The sequence below is a fragment of the Brachyistius frenatus genome, unplaced genomic scaffold (genome assembly GCF_029030835.1).
Source record: "Brachyistius frenatus isolate BFR_SWC_R1_liver_20210118 unplaced genomic scaffold, ASM2903083v1 Contig_152, whole genome shotgun sequence".
Classification (NCBI taxonomy): domain Eukaryota; kingdom Metazoa; phylum Chordata; class Actinopteri; family Embiotocidae; genus Brachyistius; species Brachyistius frenatus.
In genome coordinates, this window is record NW_027210751.1 from 228,097 (window position 1) to 248,270 (window position 20,174).

At 40.6% G+C, this 20,174-nt stretch overlaps 1 protein-coding gene across 1 annotated transcript in view; it reads right to left on the reverse strand.

Annotated features, from left to right (window-relative positions):
* The window catches only part of arhgef39 (Rho guanine nucleotide exchange factor (GEF) 39), a 67,338-nt gene extending 47,609 nt beyond the window's left edge, over positions 1-19,729 (reverse strand). The window contains exons 1-4 of the mRNA XM_069716124.1: positions 19,578-19,729; positions 16,091-16,185; positions 6,419-6,539; positions 4,364-4,482 (exon numbers count right to left, since the gene is read on the reverse strand). Of these exons, the coding sequence (XP_069572225.1) occupies positions 4,364-4,482; positions 6,419-6,539; positions 16,091-16,185; positions 19,578-19,727 (485 nt within the window). The 5' untranslated portion in view covers positions 19,728-19,729. The remainder of the gene's footprint in view (positions 1-4,363; positions 4,483-6,418; positions 6,540-16,090; positions 16,186-19,577) is intronic.
* Between the last annotated feature and the right edge of the window lie 445 nt (positions 19,730-20,174).

A 20,174-nucleotide genomic window follows, 5' to 3' on the forward strand; every position in this document is an offset into this window, starting at 1 on the left:
AATACGACAATGACCCTGAGACTTCTGGAGTTGTACAGCCTTTACATAGAGCATGCTAGCTCTCCACAATAAGCCGACCACTGGGCCATTCTCTAAATGGTATGTGGCTTAGAGTAGATATAGCCCAAGGCCTCCAATTGCTGCCATCTCTGAGAGGTGCATCTTTATTATTGAAACAAACATGGCCAATGCAGCCACAGAAGGCTTCTATTCACTGCCACAATCAACTCGAGACCCCATCACTGTCATAATGGTGAGCTCAGTGGGGAGGATGCTGATGACTGCTCCAGCCAGCTCTACTGAATGCCACTAAATAAAGCCAATGATTTTATTCCTCCCCGAGCAGCAACATAAGTATCCACCCTCCAGGCCCTGCTTGCTATCCATTATCCTTGAATTGTCATAAGTGACAACAATTTCCTGCCATTCCCAGCTACGAAGCCTAAGCAAGGTAAGGTACGAGCCATGGATGATGATCTTGCCCTTGCCACTTGAAATCATCACACAATTAGACATATCACTCGAGTCTTCTGAGATTTCCAGAGAACGACAGACAAATCAATGATGATGATGGGAAAATAGAGAAAAAGGCAGAATGAGAGAGAAATGAGCCGGAGAGAATGAGGCTGACTAATAGTATGTCAAATACAGCAGTGGTCAGGATGCGAATATGGGAGATATGATACTATTTTTCCCTATTGGTTAATATTTTCTTGTAAAGGAAATATTTCAAGGACATGTTCAGTGACACCGACACAAATACATACTATAATTTTTGTGGAATTGACGTTGCATTCACACGATGCTATGAATGGGAAGAGCAGGAAAACCACACATTACACTGACTTAGTCAATATTACATTCTCATACTATTCCAAGGTTACCCCTATTGCCAGCCTCAGCGTCACTAGGGGGAGAACAAAAATCAATTCACTTAAGTATTGCAATTCTTTTCCACACTGATTCGTGAATCAATATCTAATTTATTATTTACACCGAGAAAGTGTTATAACTACTAGTTGCTAACAGCAATTTTGGCAGCTAGGTTGCCTGTTAGCGTCAACACACGAATCAGAAAGCTGTTTGTTGAAACTTCAGCTGGAAGTCACAGGTTTCCCATGGACAGAGAATAAATCCTCAAATTTTACAGTGCTGCTAACCGGTAAGGGCTTAACTTTCTGCTAAATGCTAACAACTAAAAATAAAAATGCCGTTAAAGAAAGTTCATCAACACTTCATATTTACAGTTATGGCCCAATAGCACAAGTTACACCACCAGTTTGAATGTTAACGATAGAGTGGATCTAGGCCTATATAACATGATATGAAGTGAAATTAAACGTGAGAGGAATCGTTTTATATGTACAACGATGCTTCTCACATTTAATTTTCAAAATTTGGCTTCAATTCACCACCTCATCATCTCAAATGTGCGTACGCATGGGTCAGAGTTTACGTACAGGTGCGCACATTTTCCTACCAAGATTCTTCGTATTATTCCCAGCTTTTGAGTGAGGAGTGGCATAACCATCTTTCAGGCCCTGTTTTGTGCCTACTCAACGATTATAGGCTCCCGGAACCTCAACTGCCAGTGATGGAGGATTTGCAGTCCTCTTACCACAGGTGTGATGCCACTTGCTTAGTATATTTTGCCCACTTGCAAATATTGCAGCAGATAGAAACTCTAAATTACAACTAGTAGACTGACACCACATTTCTGGATTTTTTTTTTCTTCCATTTTGCTCATCTGATGGTAAAAAAAAAAAAAGAAAGAAAAGACTTTGGTCCAATTGGTAACACCCGTTGGTGTTCAATCATTTGTAGCAAAGACGCACTTTGACTTGTCAGGATACATCAGTGTCCTATTTCTCTACGTTGGTCTCCATCAAGCTAAAAAAACAACAACAACAACAACAACAACGCATTTTTCTCTCATTTGCTGTCCAGATGAGCACATCCGAGCCGATGATGACACAAGATGGGGATCGGGATTAATCCAGTCATTCTTCGATCGTATCAACTTTCCAGAATCCAATTAATTTTCAATGAGCTATTTGCCTTTGGTACACCAGCAGGCAAAAGTGCCTCATTACTTCTGTTGCAGCCGTTTGAATCCCCTCAGCCTTGTGAGTAAACAACCCATGAAGGAACCGTGTTAAATAAACACCAGTCAGCAGTTTTAATTAATGTAATGATATGACACCACATGTATAAGCGTACCTTATATAAACATGATTCCCTTTAGGTGCACACTAAGGCTATGACAATAAACGCATGAATGCAGTCAGGTGATCATGGCTGCAATCAATGCATTTTTTTTGCTGGAGAAAGTTATAAGAATGCATGTGGTGTGTGCTATGAAATGTAAACACATTCCAGCAACCTGACTGCACTCCACGCATGCCCCGAACATACATCCTTTAAAGCCTTTTATTGAATTAATGATTCATTTATTTTCAGATGAATCACTAGAAAACTGATCAGGAGATAATTTAGCTAATGGCATTTAATGAGAAAGTGTCAGAGCTGTCACACAACGTCTGATTGGTCAGAGTGTCGACGAAAACTTTATCGCTAGACTTAGCTGTTTTAGTGACTTTCTATTTCTTAAAAAAAGCACCCAGAAACTAATTTTGTGACTTCTTAGATAAACATATTTTCCAGAGAAAGTTGCCAGTACTGTGTTGCAATCATGAGCCACATCTCTCTCTGCATCCGGTCCGTTCAATAAGTATCAGACAGTCCGAGAAATAAAAGAACGATATTTAGTTGCTTCTAACTTTCACTGAGTGATCATCTTACACTTGTGGTAAACCACCAAACTGTGGGAGTACATTGCTTTTTAACTGCGATAAAAGAAAATCTATTCACTGCCCTGGTTCACACACTGAGGTATACAGACTTTGAATTTGTCAAAAAGAGAGAACTGGCACTGGAATGGATCTCTGCATTGGAAATTACCTATGTTGATTTTTCATGGCCTCCAAAACCTCATTCCACAGTTCCACATTAGTATTGTAAGTGTGGGAGAAAATATAGGGAAGGTGGTCGTTAGTTGTGGAGGGAAAAGGTGACAAAATGAGATATATGGTAAAGTGTCTCAGATGTTAAGGTGGAGGGTCAGCTCATTTCACCGACAACTTCTCCCTTGCATGATAGATGGAGGTAATATTTGAAGTGCTCAACTGTACATCTGGAGAGATGAGAAGGGCCTAATTAAGACACAAGCTAGCAGCTTGATAAAGTGATGTCATGATATCTGCTGCTTTGAAAAGCACGTTTCAGCCCATTTCTCCTCTTGTTCCACTAATTAACAAGCAGGATCGAGACTGCATGAAATTACAAGAAAAACTGCTGCTTAACAAAACAGATTTTGACAGTTTCTGGACAGCCTGAGTACTTGCATCAAATAATAATAATTACATCTGTCACAGAGACTATACATTGTGCAATGCAGCGGGTGACTGATTAAAGGAAAACAAGTAAACAGAAAAAAACAGCTGAAACGGAAAACCTGTGACCCATCTACAGTCCATCAGTGCTCACGATGGTGGAACAGCAACACTACAAACATTCTGTTTGGGGTTTTCTCAAAAATGAAAGTAAAAAAAAACAAAGTTAACAACGGTTTATTCGTGTATTGAGCGACATGACAAGAAATGTACCTGTTTTTTTAATTGGGAAAGTTGTCTGTTACTTTCTTTAACAGCATAAAAATATCTTACTGGAATGTTTCAACACCGGCTAAAAGAATGTTTGGAAACCAAAACAATCGTACTAATGAAACAGAAATAAAATACCCATCTAAGAAAAACGGTTTTGTAAGACCAAAGTACCTAAAACTTGTGAACAGTAACCGTATTCACTGGTGAATCAAAACACGAAGACCACCTGCTTGAAAGGCTGTTGGCGCTTTGCATGACTCCACAATGAACTCTCCAAGACCTCTGAATGTGCCTCCACCAGGAAGTTAGCAGCAGATCCTTTAAGTCCTGGAAGTTACAAGTTTGAACCACCACAGATCAGACTTTTTCCAGAACATCCCTCAGCAGCATGTCACAGTTCATGGTTTGTTCCTCCTTGGACCACTGTTGGTACTCACCAACGCTGACCAGGAGCACCCTACAAGCCTCGGCATTACAGAGGGGTTTTGGCTCAATCGTAATAATATGGCCCTTGTCAAAGGGGCTCAGGTCTTTACATTCTAGTCCTGTAACAACAACCTCGGGTAGTGTTGCACAATCAACTTAACTCAAACCAGCCCAATCTGTTGTTTAAAAAAATCCATATCCTCAAAGAAACAGAAAAGTAACATATAGTCTTTTTTTTTTTTTTTTTTTTTAAGAATGTAGAAAATCTTACTGATCAATTCGCTGAATAGGGAGTTGAAGTAAATCTTCTAGCTTGTGGTTGTTGAACTCTGGTCGGGCTTCCTGTATTTTCTTAAAACGTTGGAAGGCCTTGTTTTTCTTCAGCTGGATCTAAGAAAACACAGAAGACACGGTAAGGTTCCTCTCAGAGCCATACAAGCACATACACAAGACACAGCTGAGCACAACGCAAAGGCATATTTATCTGGCGCTGTGGATTTTACTAGGCTGTTATGGTGTTAGAATTTCGTATGATATTGTGGAAAAGTATCCAAAATCTAATCTTTAAATAGTACCTTTGCTTGAAATGCCCATCCTTATGTATTACAATTTGTTTAATGTCAGTAGGATTCTGAATAGCGACTAATCAACGGGAGCATAACGTTCTAATGGATTGTGTACATTCTGGGATTCACTGCAAGCTATCCATGTTTTTCTCTAATAGCATATCCTGGATATGTCGCATCCATTGAATCTCACGTCACTATCTAGGTGTGTACAAACCCATAACTCATCTGGTTGACACACGTTACAATGGATTACAAATGCTTAAATGGAGGTGCCCCGACTTATCTGTCTGACCTGTTGCACCCCACAACCCCATGTTACTTGCTGAGGTCAATGGACGAGCACCTCGTGGTAGTTCCTAGATTCCGACTGTTTTTTAGGGCCAAATGGGATTTCTCAGTGGCAGCTCCAAAACGTTCGAATTTCGGGATTACTGGATTAGGCCGAACTTTTATATTCTATACTATTTTAATATATTATGTCTTTACTGATGGCAGAATTTGTTTACATTGTTTTCCTAATGGCTCAATTTTATCTGAAGTTCTGCAGCACTTTGGTAAACTAATGCTGTGTTTAAATGTGCTATATAAAAAACTGACTTGACTTCCAGGATGAAAACATAGCATTGCAATAGACTTCCAGTGAAATCTGAGTATTAATAATAATACTGAATTATGACCCACTGCTTACACAAGACTGCGATGCCCATGATATTGCATGACGGCAGAACTACTGCTGCGTCTATATTTTCAGAATACCTTTTCAGGTCGTTTCCCAGATACAATATTTGATACTAATTTAAAAACATAATCAGACCAATGTGGGTCACGGGTTACATTCATTAAGGCAGTGAGTAGGTTTCTACTGTTTAAAAGACTGATTACTGGTCAACTGATTAAACAAGCACACCGTCACTACAACACCCTTCCTTGTTTAGTATAAAGGATGTCATGCTGCAGGAGGATCAATAGAAAGTTGCAGGGCTTCGTCCATAATCAATGCGGTTGGTCAATGTTCCGCGGACACATCCTTAGTCTTAATTAGAACAATTTTGTCCTTTGCAGCCTTAATGGAAAGCTGGCAAATTACATTTCTAATGGTCACTATCAGCAGGCCAATTCACAAACTGAGAATTTTAACAAATCAAATCTGATCTCACAAAGTTTTGTTCAGAGTTTATATTTTATACCTAAAGCTCAATATTTAGGGGTTGTTACAAGCTCGAACAATATTTTGACAAAAAACAGTGTCCTTCCGCCCTTTACTGCTGTGCATTGTCCCCTGCTATAGTGTTGGTTGCCAGATACAGTTATTGACTACAGGTGTTGGCGTTGGTCTCTTTAAATGCACAATAGTATAAAACCTGGAAACCTCAGTGTGCTAACAAGACTACAGTCATTGGCTCCAGGACGTTGCTGCCAAAAAACAGCATGTATCTCCCAGTAAAACCACAAGTTGTTTAACTGCTAAATAATAGTGCTGAAGTTGAAAGTGAAACAAATTAAGTGGAATTGAAAAATTGGTTTTGCTATGCTGTGCAGATCACACAGGAAAGTTGGAAGTATGACAGTACTGGCATCACTGACAGTGGTGGAAATGACTGTGTCAATATCAGAAGAGTCCAATAACCACATACCATTGGTAATAAATTTCTCCGCAGGGATAATTTCATGTAATCTAATGCAATAAACAGCTTGTGAAATGCTCCTAAGTGCAACACAGAGTCAGGCAAAGCCATGTAGAAATGCAGTGTTCCTACCCCAAGCACTTTGCTGGCATTGTAGATGTTGTCCACATATGTATTGTAGTGGTGCAGATGTGAACAGAACTGGTCGAGACCTTTGCCAAAGTAGCCATTCTCCAAATGGACCAGCAGAGATCTGCAGGAAAAAAATAAACAAGTTATTATTATAAATCAAAAATCACAATTTGAAAGAGTGTAATTTTCAATTGCCAAGAGCTGAAGTTTCAATTATTAACTTCTCTCAGCTGTTGTCTGGTTAATAGGCTCTCTGAATGCCAGTTTTGGCTCAGTTAAAAACTGGTTTTCATCAAATACCACAGCTCTCATGGGAAATTTCAATGTTTGAAAAAACAGTTTGAGCTGTTCAAAAACACTGTCAGACATCCAGCCTGCTCTTGATGAATGATCAAGGTGATCGCCTCATATCAGTGAGACAGGTCACAGTCTGAGAGGCTAATGTGGACATTAGTTTAGGCAATTAAAACGCAGAACTGTCAGCTGCATTACAATCATTAGTCATTTGTCAGAGATTAGTATCACGTGTCGTCAGATATCATTTATTGTAGGTTAATGGGGCCGTAACGTGGGAGCCCGGCAGTGCCGACTGTCGCTCACAGCTTCGGTTCTCTTCGCTGTGAATACAGTCTGCGAACTCGGCTCGTAATAGCGTTTGCACAGTTACTCCGAAGGTCGGACCAGTCAGCAACCAGTGTCGGCGGATGACCGCGTGTGTCCCGCCCCTCCTTCCCTGTGACTGGATGGCCGGTGACAGCGTTAACTTTGAACACTGAGCGCTCAGCGCAGAATAAACGCTCAGCACCTCGTCAAGCTGCTGGCGTTCATTAAGAATAACTTGAATAATATGCTGTACTCAGGAAAAATGGCTGCGGTGGACACAGTGGCAGGTAGTTGCCGCGGTGGCAGAGTGACGGCCAGTTTTGCCGCATGCTTTTTGGTTAAAATGAACCCGAAGTCTACATCTGAGTAGGATGAAATGATTGCAAATGATTCCCTATGGAGGGTGTCCAGACCCATATTCACGCAGTGTAACTGGGTCGGGTTTGCACCAGGCTAATAACGCGCCACAGCTAAACATGAAACAGTGAATCTGTTTCCAGTAAACGTCTTTTACGTGTAATATCTTGTACTGGCATGTGAATTGATAAGTAGAGGTGGTATGTGCTGCTGAGTTTACTTCCTGGGAAACAAACTGATGAACAGTCAAGTTTATTCATCTAATTTTATTCATGCAGAAACAACATACCAACATACAGTGGTGTGAAAAAGTGTTTGCCCCTTCCTGATTTCTTATTTTTTTGCATGTTTGTCACACTTAAATGTTTCAGATCGTCAAAAAAATATCAATATTAGTCAAAGATAACACAAGTAAACACAAAATGCAGTTTTTAAATGAAGGTTTTTATTATTAAGGGAGAAAAAATATCCAAACCCACATGGCCCTGTGTGAAAAAGTGTTTGCCCCCTAAACCTAATAACTGGTTGGACCACCCTTAGCAGTAACAACTGCAATCAAGCGTTTGCGATAACTTGCAATGAGTCTTTTACAGCGCTGTGGAGGAATTTTGGCCCACTCATCTTTGCAGAGTTGTTGTAATTCAGCCACATTGGAGGGTTTTTGAGTACGAACCGCCTTTTTAAGGTCATGCCACAGCATCTCAATAGGATTCAGGTCAGGACTTTGACTAGGCCACCCCAAAGTCTTCATTTTGTTTTTCTTCAGCCATTCAGAGGTGGACTTGCTGGTGTGTTTTGGATCATTGTCCTGCTGCAGAACCCAAGTTGGCTTCAGCTTGAGGTCACGAACAGACGGCCGGACATTCTCCTTCAGGATTTTTTGGTAGACAGTAGAATTCATGGTTCCATTTATCACAGCAAGTCTTCCAGGTCCTGAAGCAGCAAAACAGCCCCAGACCATCACACCACCACCACATTTTACTGTTGGTATGATGTTCTTTTTCTGAAATGCAGTGTTACTTTTACGCCAGATGTAACGGGACACACACCTTCCAAAAAGTTCAACTTTTGTCTCGTCAGTCCACAGAGTATTTTCCCAAAAGTCTTGGGGATCATCAAGATGTTTTCTGGCAAAAATGAGACGAGCCTTAATGTTCTTTTTGCTCAGCGATGGTTTTGGTCTTGGAACTCTGCCATGCAGGCCATTTTTGCCCCGTCTCTTTCTTCTGGTGGAGTCATGAACACTGACCTTAACTGAGGCAAGCGAGGCCTGCAGTTCTTTGGATGTTGTCGTGGGGTCTTTTGTGACCTCTCGGATGAGTCGTCGCCGCGCTCTTGGGGTAATTTTGGTCGGCCGGCCACTCCTGGGAAGGTTCATCACTGTTCCATGTTTTCTCCATTTGTGGATAATGGTTCTCACTGTGGTTCGCTGGAGTCCCAAAGCTTTAGAAATGGCTTTCGAACCTTTTCCAGACTGATAGATCTCAATTACTTTCTTTCTCATTTGTTCCTGAATTTCTTTGGATCTCAGCATGATGTCTAGCTTTTGAGGATCTTTTGGTCGACTTCACTTTGTCAGGCAGGTCCTATTGAAGTGATTTCTTGATTGAGAACAGGTGTGGCAGTAATCAGGCCTGGGTGTGGCTAGAGAAATTGAACTCAGGTGTGATAAACCAGTTAAGTTATGTTTTAACAGGAGGGGGCAAACACTTTTTCACACAGGGCCATGTCGGTTTGGATTTTTTTTCTCCCTTAATAATAAAAAACCTTCATTTAAAAACTGCATTTTGTGTTTACTTGTGTTATCTTTGACTAATATTTAAATTTGTTTGATGATCTGAAACATTTAAGTGTGACAGACATGCAAAAAAAAAAATGGAAATCAGGAAGGGGGCAAACACTTTTTCACACCACTGTACATTTCTGGTTATGCTGTTAAATATTGGAATAGTCATTAAAATATTTAAAAAAAACCATCTGATTAGCATATGCAACTATCTTTCTTCCCCTGTTTTACTGGCACCTGGTTGTAATGCGTAACTCCTGTCAGATGCTGATAGACTTTCGAATGATTTACGAATAGTATTTTTTTCAGTAGTAGTTCTGGTTAAACTATGCTGGCCATTTTCATTAATTTACCAAAAATAACTAAACTGCACTCCTAATATTGGTAAAAACATAGCAATTAAATGATTTGTAAAATCATTGATTTTTTCAGACCAACGTCAAATACACCATACATCGTGAGTCACAACAATATCCTTGACTCCAGCAGAGGACACGGCATGGCAGTAGGAAGCACTTCAATATGTGCATCATAGACCCCCCTCACCCCAACCCACCTGAGCATTTACCCCCCAGCTAAACCCCAGTGGGCTTTGAGTTAGTGCAAATGACTGCCTAAGACAGCACTGCTTCTCTGCATCGGTGGAAAGGAGGCGCTCAAACAAAGCAAGATCACATCAGAAGCATCATTTTCAGCAAAGGCACACATGTTTAGAGAAAGTGCGGAGGTTGAGCAAAGTTCAGAGGATTGCTTCCCCGTTAATGGGTGGTTTAGCAGGCAGTGCTCTGTAGGGTTATTTGAAGGCCTCTCCCTATGGGTGACGGATTTACTGGGACCCAGACGTGGGGTCTACCTTCAGGGCCACTTTGTAGTGAGAACACGGCAGCTGAACTCAGGAACAAAAACAAGTGGATCAAGGCAGAGGCAAAGCAGTCGTTCAGCATGTCAGGCACATTACTGTAACATGGACGCAATTGGTTGGGGGTGTTGACACTTGTGAAGAAGCTTGTTATCCAAACTTAGAGGAAGTACCCTCCCCCCCCCACACACACACACACACACACACACACACACACACACACACACACATAGAATTCTACTCTCTAATGATGTTCCCAGAGACTTCTGTTCGTACATGCTGTGAGAAGGAGCACTTTGCAGTTGAAGTTGATTTAAATAGATTTTAATGAAGTTGCGCACCAAGGTAGGCTCTGTTCACAATCAGGAGATGCAGGAGCAGCCAAGAGGCTTCTAACGAGGGCAAAGGGCGGGAAAAACTGTGTTTCCGATTTTTTTTTTCCCTCTCTCTGCCAGAGGCTATTATGATAAATATGAAATTATGGATTACATTTTTCATACTTTTTTCACAGCAATTAAATTGTCTGGACATCAGCAGCAGTATGGAGATAACATTAGCATTCCGTGTGTGTCACGTTAATCCACATTAATTCCAAGCAGTTGCGACATCTGGGGTGAACACAACCTAAACCAAACAATTCAGGCTGAGGCGCCTTCATTTGGGGAAGACTCGACAGAGGAATACTAATAGTCCAAACACAGTATGAGCATCAGTTCAATATAAATGACTAATTAATGAAATAAATGAAGATACCCACTGATGAGAAACAAAGCATTTTGTTGCTCTCAATGAACTGTGCAGTGTGATTCCTGCTGTGTTGACACATAGTGTCCCATGTCACTCCATGTCTGCTCTAGCTCTCAGACTACACCTCCCCTCTCATTAGGATCCCCCCACCCCTTTAAATCTATCGGTGATTGATGTTCTTTACTGGATCCGCTGACAGCTCTTTCAAGTTGCTGATTCCTGTTTGTCATGTTAGGAACTAGGGATAATTGGGTTGCTCCTTCTTCTGCCTGCTCTCTTTTTCTCCATAAACACACGGAAGCAGAATGAAAGGCATATCAATATATTCATGTCTCCATTCCTTATGTAACTCAGCAAAGCTTAATGAAAAAACGAATCTATTGCTGCTATTCCTGCGTCACTCTCCAGTTAAGTAAATAAAGACAGAAACATCAGATGAATGTACCTCCACTCTGCACACAGACACATGTGTATCACTATTAGAGAGCCATTAGGCAGTGCTGAGCTGACAAGCCCGCTCTCACAGAGGATTTCTGCAAAAATCTCGAAAATATTTCTCTCGGTGGTTCTCTGAACATGAACCCGCGTAAATTCCCTTGCAAGGACTTTTCATGCACATACAACATTCACATCCAGCTAAAAATAATGGTGAACTCCACCGTATCACAGAAGTCTACGCTAACCTTTTTTCCCCAAGAAGTACACATGCTCCAAACTGTGGGACTAAACTATTTTTCCAAATCGCACTTCTCTATTTTTAGTCGCATATAAGAGTGAATTATTTGCACGGGAGAGCCCTGATGTCACAATTTCTGTATTTAAAAAATGGAGCAGGAGACCTTTTGTTTTAACAGTCAGCTTACAGTTTCGAGATTTAGTGGCCATCCACAGCAAGCATAATGTTGGCCCTGGTGACTGCAGGCAACCCCGAAGAGGTCCAGTCCTCACGGCAAAGCTGTAGCCTCACACAACAAAAAGTAAAACGCCATCCAAAAACTTTGCATGTTGTATCTCATCTAATGTGTCCTCCAATCCAAATAAAAATAAATGATTTACAATTGATCGGGGCTCAGTATTGGATACAGTGACAAGTTTCTGTACCAATATCAAATTGTATTCTTTTGTTAAATGTGAAAAGAGGATTTTGTGTAGAAACAAATTACATTTCTAAAATGTTAAATATTGTCAAAAACACAAGCAGTGATACAGGTTTGGACAAAAATAACTAAAATTGGCAATATATGATTAAAATTAGGATCTATTTGGCCAGAAAAATATAGAAACAATTCTAAATCAGACCACACATTCAATACGCATTTGGGCCACTATAACAAAATATAATTTTGGTGAGTTCAATGCTCTGCCCACTATTTGAGTGACAGAGCACTTGCTGATAGAAGAAGCAGCAAGCCTTCTGCAACATCTACCTTTTTTTTTATAGCGAGTCTGCTTGATGCACTATGACTTACAGCATACTGTAAACTACTGCTGAATATCATATTAAAAACCTAATCTTTCTAATCATTCAGAGGTAAATGAATCCAGTGAAGTGAAAGACTGGTGAAAATAAAACGCACAGCTAAATGGGCGTTTAAGTAAGAGAAGACAAGAGACTTCAAATTGTTTTTTATAGTCGTGGATGAATTTGTTGGTAGCCTTAACAAATGCTTTATTCCTCCTGAAAAGTGATTAAATAAAAGCAGTTTTCCAAAGTGTACCTGCACATGACATAATATAAAGTGAAGAAACAAGTGAAACAAGATAACTTATTGCTTCATCTAAAAGATGATTTTATCACATATATCCTCAATCTTGTAATCGGTGAGCCTATATAAATGGAGAAAACTGACCACTCTGCTGTTCGGTATCATCATGTGCACCACACTGGAGATCTGTCGGTGAAGATTAGCGAGAAAATTATAGACAAGCACGGTAAAGGGAAAGGCTTTAAGACCATCTCCAGGCGGCTTTATGTTCCTTTAACTGCAGCTGCAAATATTATCTGCGAGGTTAATTTTCATGAGACTGCCAGGATGCAGTTTCAGGACAAAAATCAATCCAAGAGTGAACAGGGTGAGGATGGTAATCGTAGACAAAGAATCAAGGCAAACTTCTATCTAACAAGTAGATCTAAGCTAAATCCCTGAAAAGGTCCAGATACATCGATGACTGATTAGAGCATGTGTCGCTTTGTAAGCGCAGTGGCCTCCATTGAAAACAACCCAGATAGTTCATCTGGGTTGTTTTTCTGCTATTGAAAGAAAAACAACTGGAATTTGCTGAATTATAAATTGACAAGCCACAATGCTTCCAGGAGAACCTCCTTTGGACAGATGAGACCAAACTGGCGCTTTCGGCTGCTTTGCTGAGTCGGGCGAAGGGGCCCTTGAATCTGTGGAGGGTACAACAGAATCTCCAGAATATCAAGTCACACTGATGTGAAACGTGCTGCCTTGTTACCAGAAAGTACTGTCTCAGTCACAGTTCAAGGGTCCTCCAACATGATAATGAAAAACACGACGCTAAAATCACCCCATAATGGGTGAGAACAAAAACTTGACTATTCTGAAGTTGCCTTCATTGAGTCCTGATCGGAAATCCTATCCAATTAAACATGTATGGAAAAGAGCTGAAACATGCAGTCTGGAGAGGACAACCTTTAAACCCGAGGCAGCGGGAGCGGTTTGGTCTGGAAGAGACCACCAAACTACCTGTTGACAGGTGCAGAAGTCTCACTGAGAGCTACAGAAGTCCCTTGTTTGCAGTGATAGCCTTTGAAGGCTGTGCAACAAAACATTAGGTTATGGTAGGTTAAGGGTCCAATTAATTTTGTCACTGTCAATTTCATTTTTGTATTATTTAAAATATTGTGTTGAATGAAAAATCAAACCTAAGTCTGATTTTTATGAAATATAGATTAAATAATGATGTAGGCCAATTACGTCTGTGAGTTTTAAAATATTTTAGAGAGAATTGTGGGTTTTTCTTTTTTTTCATGGAAGGGTACCAAAAAATGTACCACTACTGTATGTTCAGAGTCCAATTCATGACGCAGCGTTCCCTTTCTGTTGTCCAAAGTTAATGTGCCGGTCCCATAAAAGGTACAATCGTATTTTTTGCTGTTTTCTTCTGTATCCGGTAAAAAAAAAAATCATGATCTCAATGCTAAGCAAGAAAATGTCTATTCTCATTGATGGATGATAAAGTCCGAGTCCAAATTATCTCCCTTGTCAATATCAATTACTCTTGGCATTATCACACCTATAGAATCCATACTAAATGCCAGAGTGGCACAAAAGTGGAAAGAATATAGGAAAATCTATTATCAATCACTTAGTAGTGGTAAATCAGTCGAGCACTAACACTGTCTCTCTAAGGACCAGTCTTAAACGGAGAGCTTGTCATTATGTTTCAACCACTGATTCAATAAGGGGCTCATAATGAAGACGTATGGGAAGTGCACAAGCATTTATCCAATACATCAGACGGTGTAATTTGTACTTCAATCTTCATTGCAGCACTCTCAACAAGCGAGCCTGTCAGTCGGCAGAGGATGAGGTCCCAGGGGAACCCGCAATACTCATTATTTAGTCTGGAAATGGAATTCCCAATCAAAGGTATCCAAACCACCTTCGCCACAGTCTGCCATGCTGTGCAGTCTGATACTGAACTGTGTATGTTCTGTCCATGACACAGTGATCAGACTGTAGACTGAGGGTTTGTCAAATCTGACAGTTGGATCAAAAAGTTCAGAGACTGCTTGTGTTGTGCGAGAATGCTGCGCAGCACCGTGACGTGCACGGACAAGGAGGAAGGCATAACCGTAATGAGTAAGTGTTACAAATTTTGTCGCTTGATTCAAATCAGCACCCAAAGTTACACATGTTTTTGTGAGTGCTGGTCCGGCGTGTCTTGGATTTCTCTGTCGACATGACCGGAGGGTGCACATCCAATTTTGTGTCAAACTCTGGAAATCTGCAACGGAGACCCTTAAAATGCTTCAGGGAGCCTATGGCAATGAAGCTCTGAGCCGGGAGAGGTGTTTTGAATGACACCAGCATTTCCGAGGGGCAGAACGTCACTGTCCAAACAAAAACAAAAAGGCGCTTTAGGTCAGGCACGACAGGGTGGGTTTTCTTTGGCATTCGCGGGGGCGGTGCACCTTGAATTTGTCCCCCAGGGTTAGACTGTCAACACCAAGTTCCTCTGTGATGTAAAGAGGCGCATTAGGGCCAAACATTCAGCGCAAATGACCTGAACTGTGGCGTGATGGCACTTGGGTTCTCCCAAATGCCAATGTGCTTGCTCACAGCGCATTTAAAGCACACAACCTTCTCACCCACGATAACACAATAACACTCCCCACCACCCCTTCTCGCCTTATTTGGCTCCCTGCAACTTCTTTTGGTTCCCCAAAACTTTGATGTGCGCTCTCGGCTCAAGTTTCAGGTGCGTAAAACACTGCAGATGCAACGCTAACAAAAGCATGTGTAACTTTGGGTGCTGATTTTGATCAAGCGATGAATTTGTAACACTTACTCATTTGGGTAATCGCTCAGCATTAGGGTTATGCCTTCCTCCTGCTCCATGCACATAACAGTGCTACAACAGGAGCAATAATATACACACATACATACACCTCCTTCAAACACATTTTCTAAATAAGAAAGACAAAAACCCAGTGAGGATACTAAATATTGTTTTTCACACAGAAATGATCAAAGCTAGTTCAGCTTTCCAAAACCCATTACAAGCCCTATTTTTCTTTTAAATTGATTTGTGGATTGCATAGCTGTATCTAGCGCTCCAGCATGTACATGTACTAACTTCAAACTTTTCAACTTTTAATTTATGCAGCCAAAGTTTTTAAGACTTTCCAGCGCACTTGGGGATTTTCATTTTACAGCACACAGACAGCAGGATCAATCTGACGTCTAGACATGTGTTGAGATCAGCTTCTCTCAGCTCTGAATTTCAATTGGTCACCCTCTCTCCTGAGAACAGAAGGTCAGGTAGGCAACGAGAGTTCATACATCTTCTCTGGAAACAATAAACTCTTAATTTCTGATATTAACTGGGGTAAATGTATCTCACACTCAGTCATGTATCTGCTGTGGGAGAACACACTTCATAACTGCAACACAGTAACACTGACTTCTGCTAATGGTTTAAAAAAAAGAAGAAAAAAGACTGCTTTGGTAAGAGTTTATCTTGACAACAGTCACAAGAGACATACTATAGATACCCATCCCTTTACCCAGTCTGTCACAACCATCCCCAAGTGCACAGATATTCTTTATACTATTCAGAGAATACTTACTGATTTGCTGAATGAATAGATTTTATTGAGCTGAAGATGCTTTCTCTGATGTCCTGCCTCAGGGTTCCTTTGGCCTTTAAGATCTCCACAAAGAACTGTTGGAAACAACAGAAAAGACAAGGAGTGTTATTTCTCCACATTTGTACTGTTCAGCTAGAAGTGGGTGGTCTCTGATTGGATATTTTTTTTGATGAAAGAAAATATTTTTTGATGAGGAGGTGAATTCACTGCTGACATCTCAATTTCTCTCTCAACGAAAGGAGCTAATAAAAGACCTTTAACATCTAACAGGAGGGACGTTGATGTCATCACAACTGACCGTTAACCAGTGTTGGGAAGGTTACGTTTAAAATGCACTAGGTTACAGATTACTTGTTACCGTATTAAAATGTAATAAGTAATGTAAGTGTTTTACTTTATTAAAGTAATGTAACTTATTACATTTGATTCCTTTTCTGACAGTTGTTTAAAACTGGGCAAAAGAGTACTGAAAACTAAATTTAAACTACACAACAGAACTTAACATTAATAAAGGTACATTTTTCTTAAAAGTTCTAAAATATAACTTGAATTAAGATTAGAATATTTAGATTTTAAACCATAACCATCAAAGATGGGCCCAAATATATTGATCACAACTGACAGCAGTACAGGAGAAATGTTCACAAAACTCGAACCAGGTCCTGATTCAGGTCAACTCCATGCTCAGCGATGATAGAACTATCAATTGGCCTGGTTATTGTTTAAAATTTTTCAATAAAATAACAAAAAAATATCTCTGTCTTATGTCACGAGATGGCCGACCGCCTCGGCTTGGTTGCTGCGAACAATGCACGTTGATTTGATTGGCAGATGAGAGACGGTGTGAATTCAAACAAGAGAACCAATCAAAACCAAGACTCAAAATTTAAATGCATACTGCCAAATGAAAAGAGCCTCTCTGCCCAGGCTTTGTTGGAAACAGAAGGCATTCCTCCGTGGCAAGAAGATGCAAATCAACAAGATGAATATTAAATTCTCCATACACTCTTTTACTTGAATGTAACCTCGTTGTAATCACCACCATTTTAAATGGTACCTGTTTTTACTTGCAATTAAATGTTACAAGTAATGTGTAACTAGTTACTTTCCAACACCACTGTTAACATTTTATTGCGCTGTATTTCAGCAGCCCCCATATGAAGCACAAATACAAAGAGACATTGTTTTACCACAACACTATAAAGCGGCAGCTGTGCTGGTCTCAAGTCATTTGAAGTGAAAATGGGATGAGCAGACTGAACGTGCATTAGACCTAAAATGACTTCTAATTGGAGTGAACGGCTGTAGGGCGAGTAATTGTGCAGAAAGTAGGCAGCAGCAATGGGTGGAAAAATCTGTTCTCTCCACAGGGAGCAAGAGTACCATGAATGTGACCATGAATCTGTTAATATGTACTATATGGTAAAAGTGCCCTTACGCTTTAATGTAGCAGTGTAACATACTGTTCAGTATTGTCTGTATTTGTATTATAGAAACAATATTCGCCTCCCAGGAGAGAGGAGAGGAGCTCACCCACAAGTGGCTGGTGGCTGGGGTTTCTCCCATGAGCCCTGGTTGGGCACAGACCCAAAAAACAACACTTTGTGGGCCCGCCACCTGCAAAGGTCCTTTTCTGTGAACGCTGAGCGCCAGGCAGATGCAAGGCCCCAGGTCTACTGATCCTCGGCTTGGAAGACTTGCAGAAGGGATGTAGAACATCACCTCTGTGATGAGGAGCTCCAACTAAGAGCTGTAGGTTCTTAGGCCCCTGGGTTACAACCCTTGAGACAGACCTCTCCCTACAGGAGCCTGGTGGACCATCAGTTGGGCCATGATGGAAATTCAGCTCACCTGGTCTGGCTCAGCAGTCCATCTTTCAGCAAACAAATTTAATCACGCTAGGCAGTCACACGATGGTGGTTATCAACTTTCTAAGTCATGCCAAGGCTTCCCAATGCACTTATTTGCATGTTTAAACACAACCCTGTTGTCTAAAAAAGTTTAGACACTGTGTAAAATGTAAATAAAAACAGAATGTGGGGATTTGCAAATCATATAAATCCATATTTGAAAATAGTTAAAAGACAACATATCAAATATAGAAATGGATATATTTTCATGTTTTGAGAAAACATGCACATTTTGTTTTTGATGCTAGCAACACATTACAGAAAAGTTGGGACAAGGGGCAACAAAAGACTGGAAAAGTTGTGTAAAGCTAAATTAAACACCTGGTGGGACATCTCACAACTAATTAGGTTAAATGGCAACAAGTCAGTGACCTGATTGGATATAAAAAAAAAAAAAATCCCAAAGAGGCAGAGTCTCTTAGCAGTGAAGATGGGGAGAGGTTCACCACTCTGTAAAAGACTGGGTGGGCAAACCATTAAGAATAAGGTTCCTCAATATAAAATTGATAAGAATTTGGGGACTTCGTCATCTACGGTACAAAATATCCTAAAAATATCGAGAGAATCTGGAGAAATCTCTGAACACAAGGAACAAGGCGGAAAACCCATATTGCATGGCCGTGTTCTTGTGGCCCTCAGACACCACTGCATTAAAAACACACACTATTCTGTAGTGGAAATCACTGCATGGGCTCAGGAACACTTCCAAAACCTATTGTCTGTGGAAATAGTTCTTCGCTGCATCAACATATGCAGGTTCAAACTCTACAATGCATGGATGAAACCATATTTTAAACATGATCCAGAAACGCCAGCCAGCTTGTTATCAGCTCAATTCTAAAGCCAGCATCTGTGATGGTACAGGGATGCAGTAGTGCACATGGCATGGGTAGATTGTAAATCTGGAAGGAACCGTTAATACTCAACAATATATTCAGGTTTTGTAGCAAAACAGGCTGCCATCCAGATAACATTATTTTCAGGGACGGTCTTGCTTATTTCAGCAAAACAACATCCAACCACATTCTGCACATGTTCCAACAGCATGGCTCCGTAGAAGAAGAGTCCGCTGATAAACTGGCCATGAAATGAAAAAATATGACAAAGGAGACTCCGAACTTTTGAGCAGCTAAATTCCTACGTCAGGCAAGAATGGGGACATTTCACTTTCAAAACTCCGGCAACTGGTCTTCGCAGTTCACAAACATTTGCAGTGTTCTTAAAAGAAAAGGTGATGCAACACATCAACATGGCCCTCCCAACTTTTCTGAACGGTGTTGCTAGCATCAACTTCACAATGAGCATATATTTTCCAAAACAACAATACAATTTCCGTTTCAACATGCGATGTGCTGCCTTTGTTCTACTTTCAAATGAACATTGGTTCATATGATTTGCAAATCATCACATTCTGTTTTTATTTACCTTTTACACGGCATCAGAATGTCCTTTTGATAGTAGTATTATTCGATACAAAATACATAAAATAGAGTCTCTCAATGTTTTGGCACTGAGGCCTGCAACAGGTTAAAGTTCATGACTGCTACAGTACATACGGTGGTGACGAGTTGGAGCTGCTGGCAGTAGCGTTGTTCCGTCTGCACCAACTCTCTGGCCGTTCGACTGCGTTTCCTCTCCCAGCGTTCTCTCTGCTCCTGGATACTGCTGCACCCAACGGCACCGGGCGGGTACGGGGAGAAACTCATGGTCAAGGTGACGAGGAGGACACTGTAGAAACACAAGCCATCAGACTAGATAAGTTTTACAGACAGGCGTTGCACTAAAAAAAACTTGAACATGATGCCCATATATATATTACATATATATATTTTTCATCCCAAGTTGTATTTATTTATTTCTGTGTATATAGATATTGTGTGTGTGTGTGTGTGTGTGTGTGTGTGTGTGTGTGTGTGTGTGTGTGTGTGTGTGTGTGTGTGTGTGTGTGTGTGTGTGTGTGTGTGTGCATGTATTTATTCATTGGTTCTTACCTTTTCTAAAAAAAAAATATTTTGTATCTATCTTATTTTTACTGTATACATATTTGTAATTTGTTCTTATTGTGTGCACCTTTTTTCCTAACTGTGTTTCTATGCTGCTGTGAGGACTACATTTCCCCACCGTGGGATTAAATACATTTTTATTGAATCTTA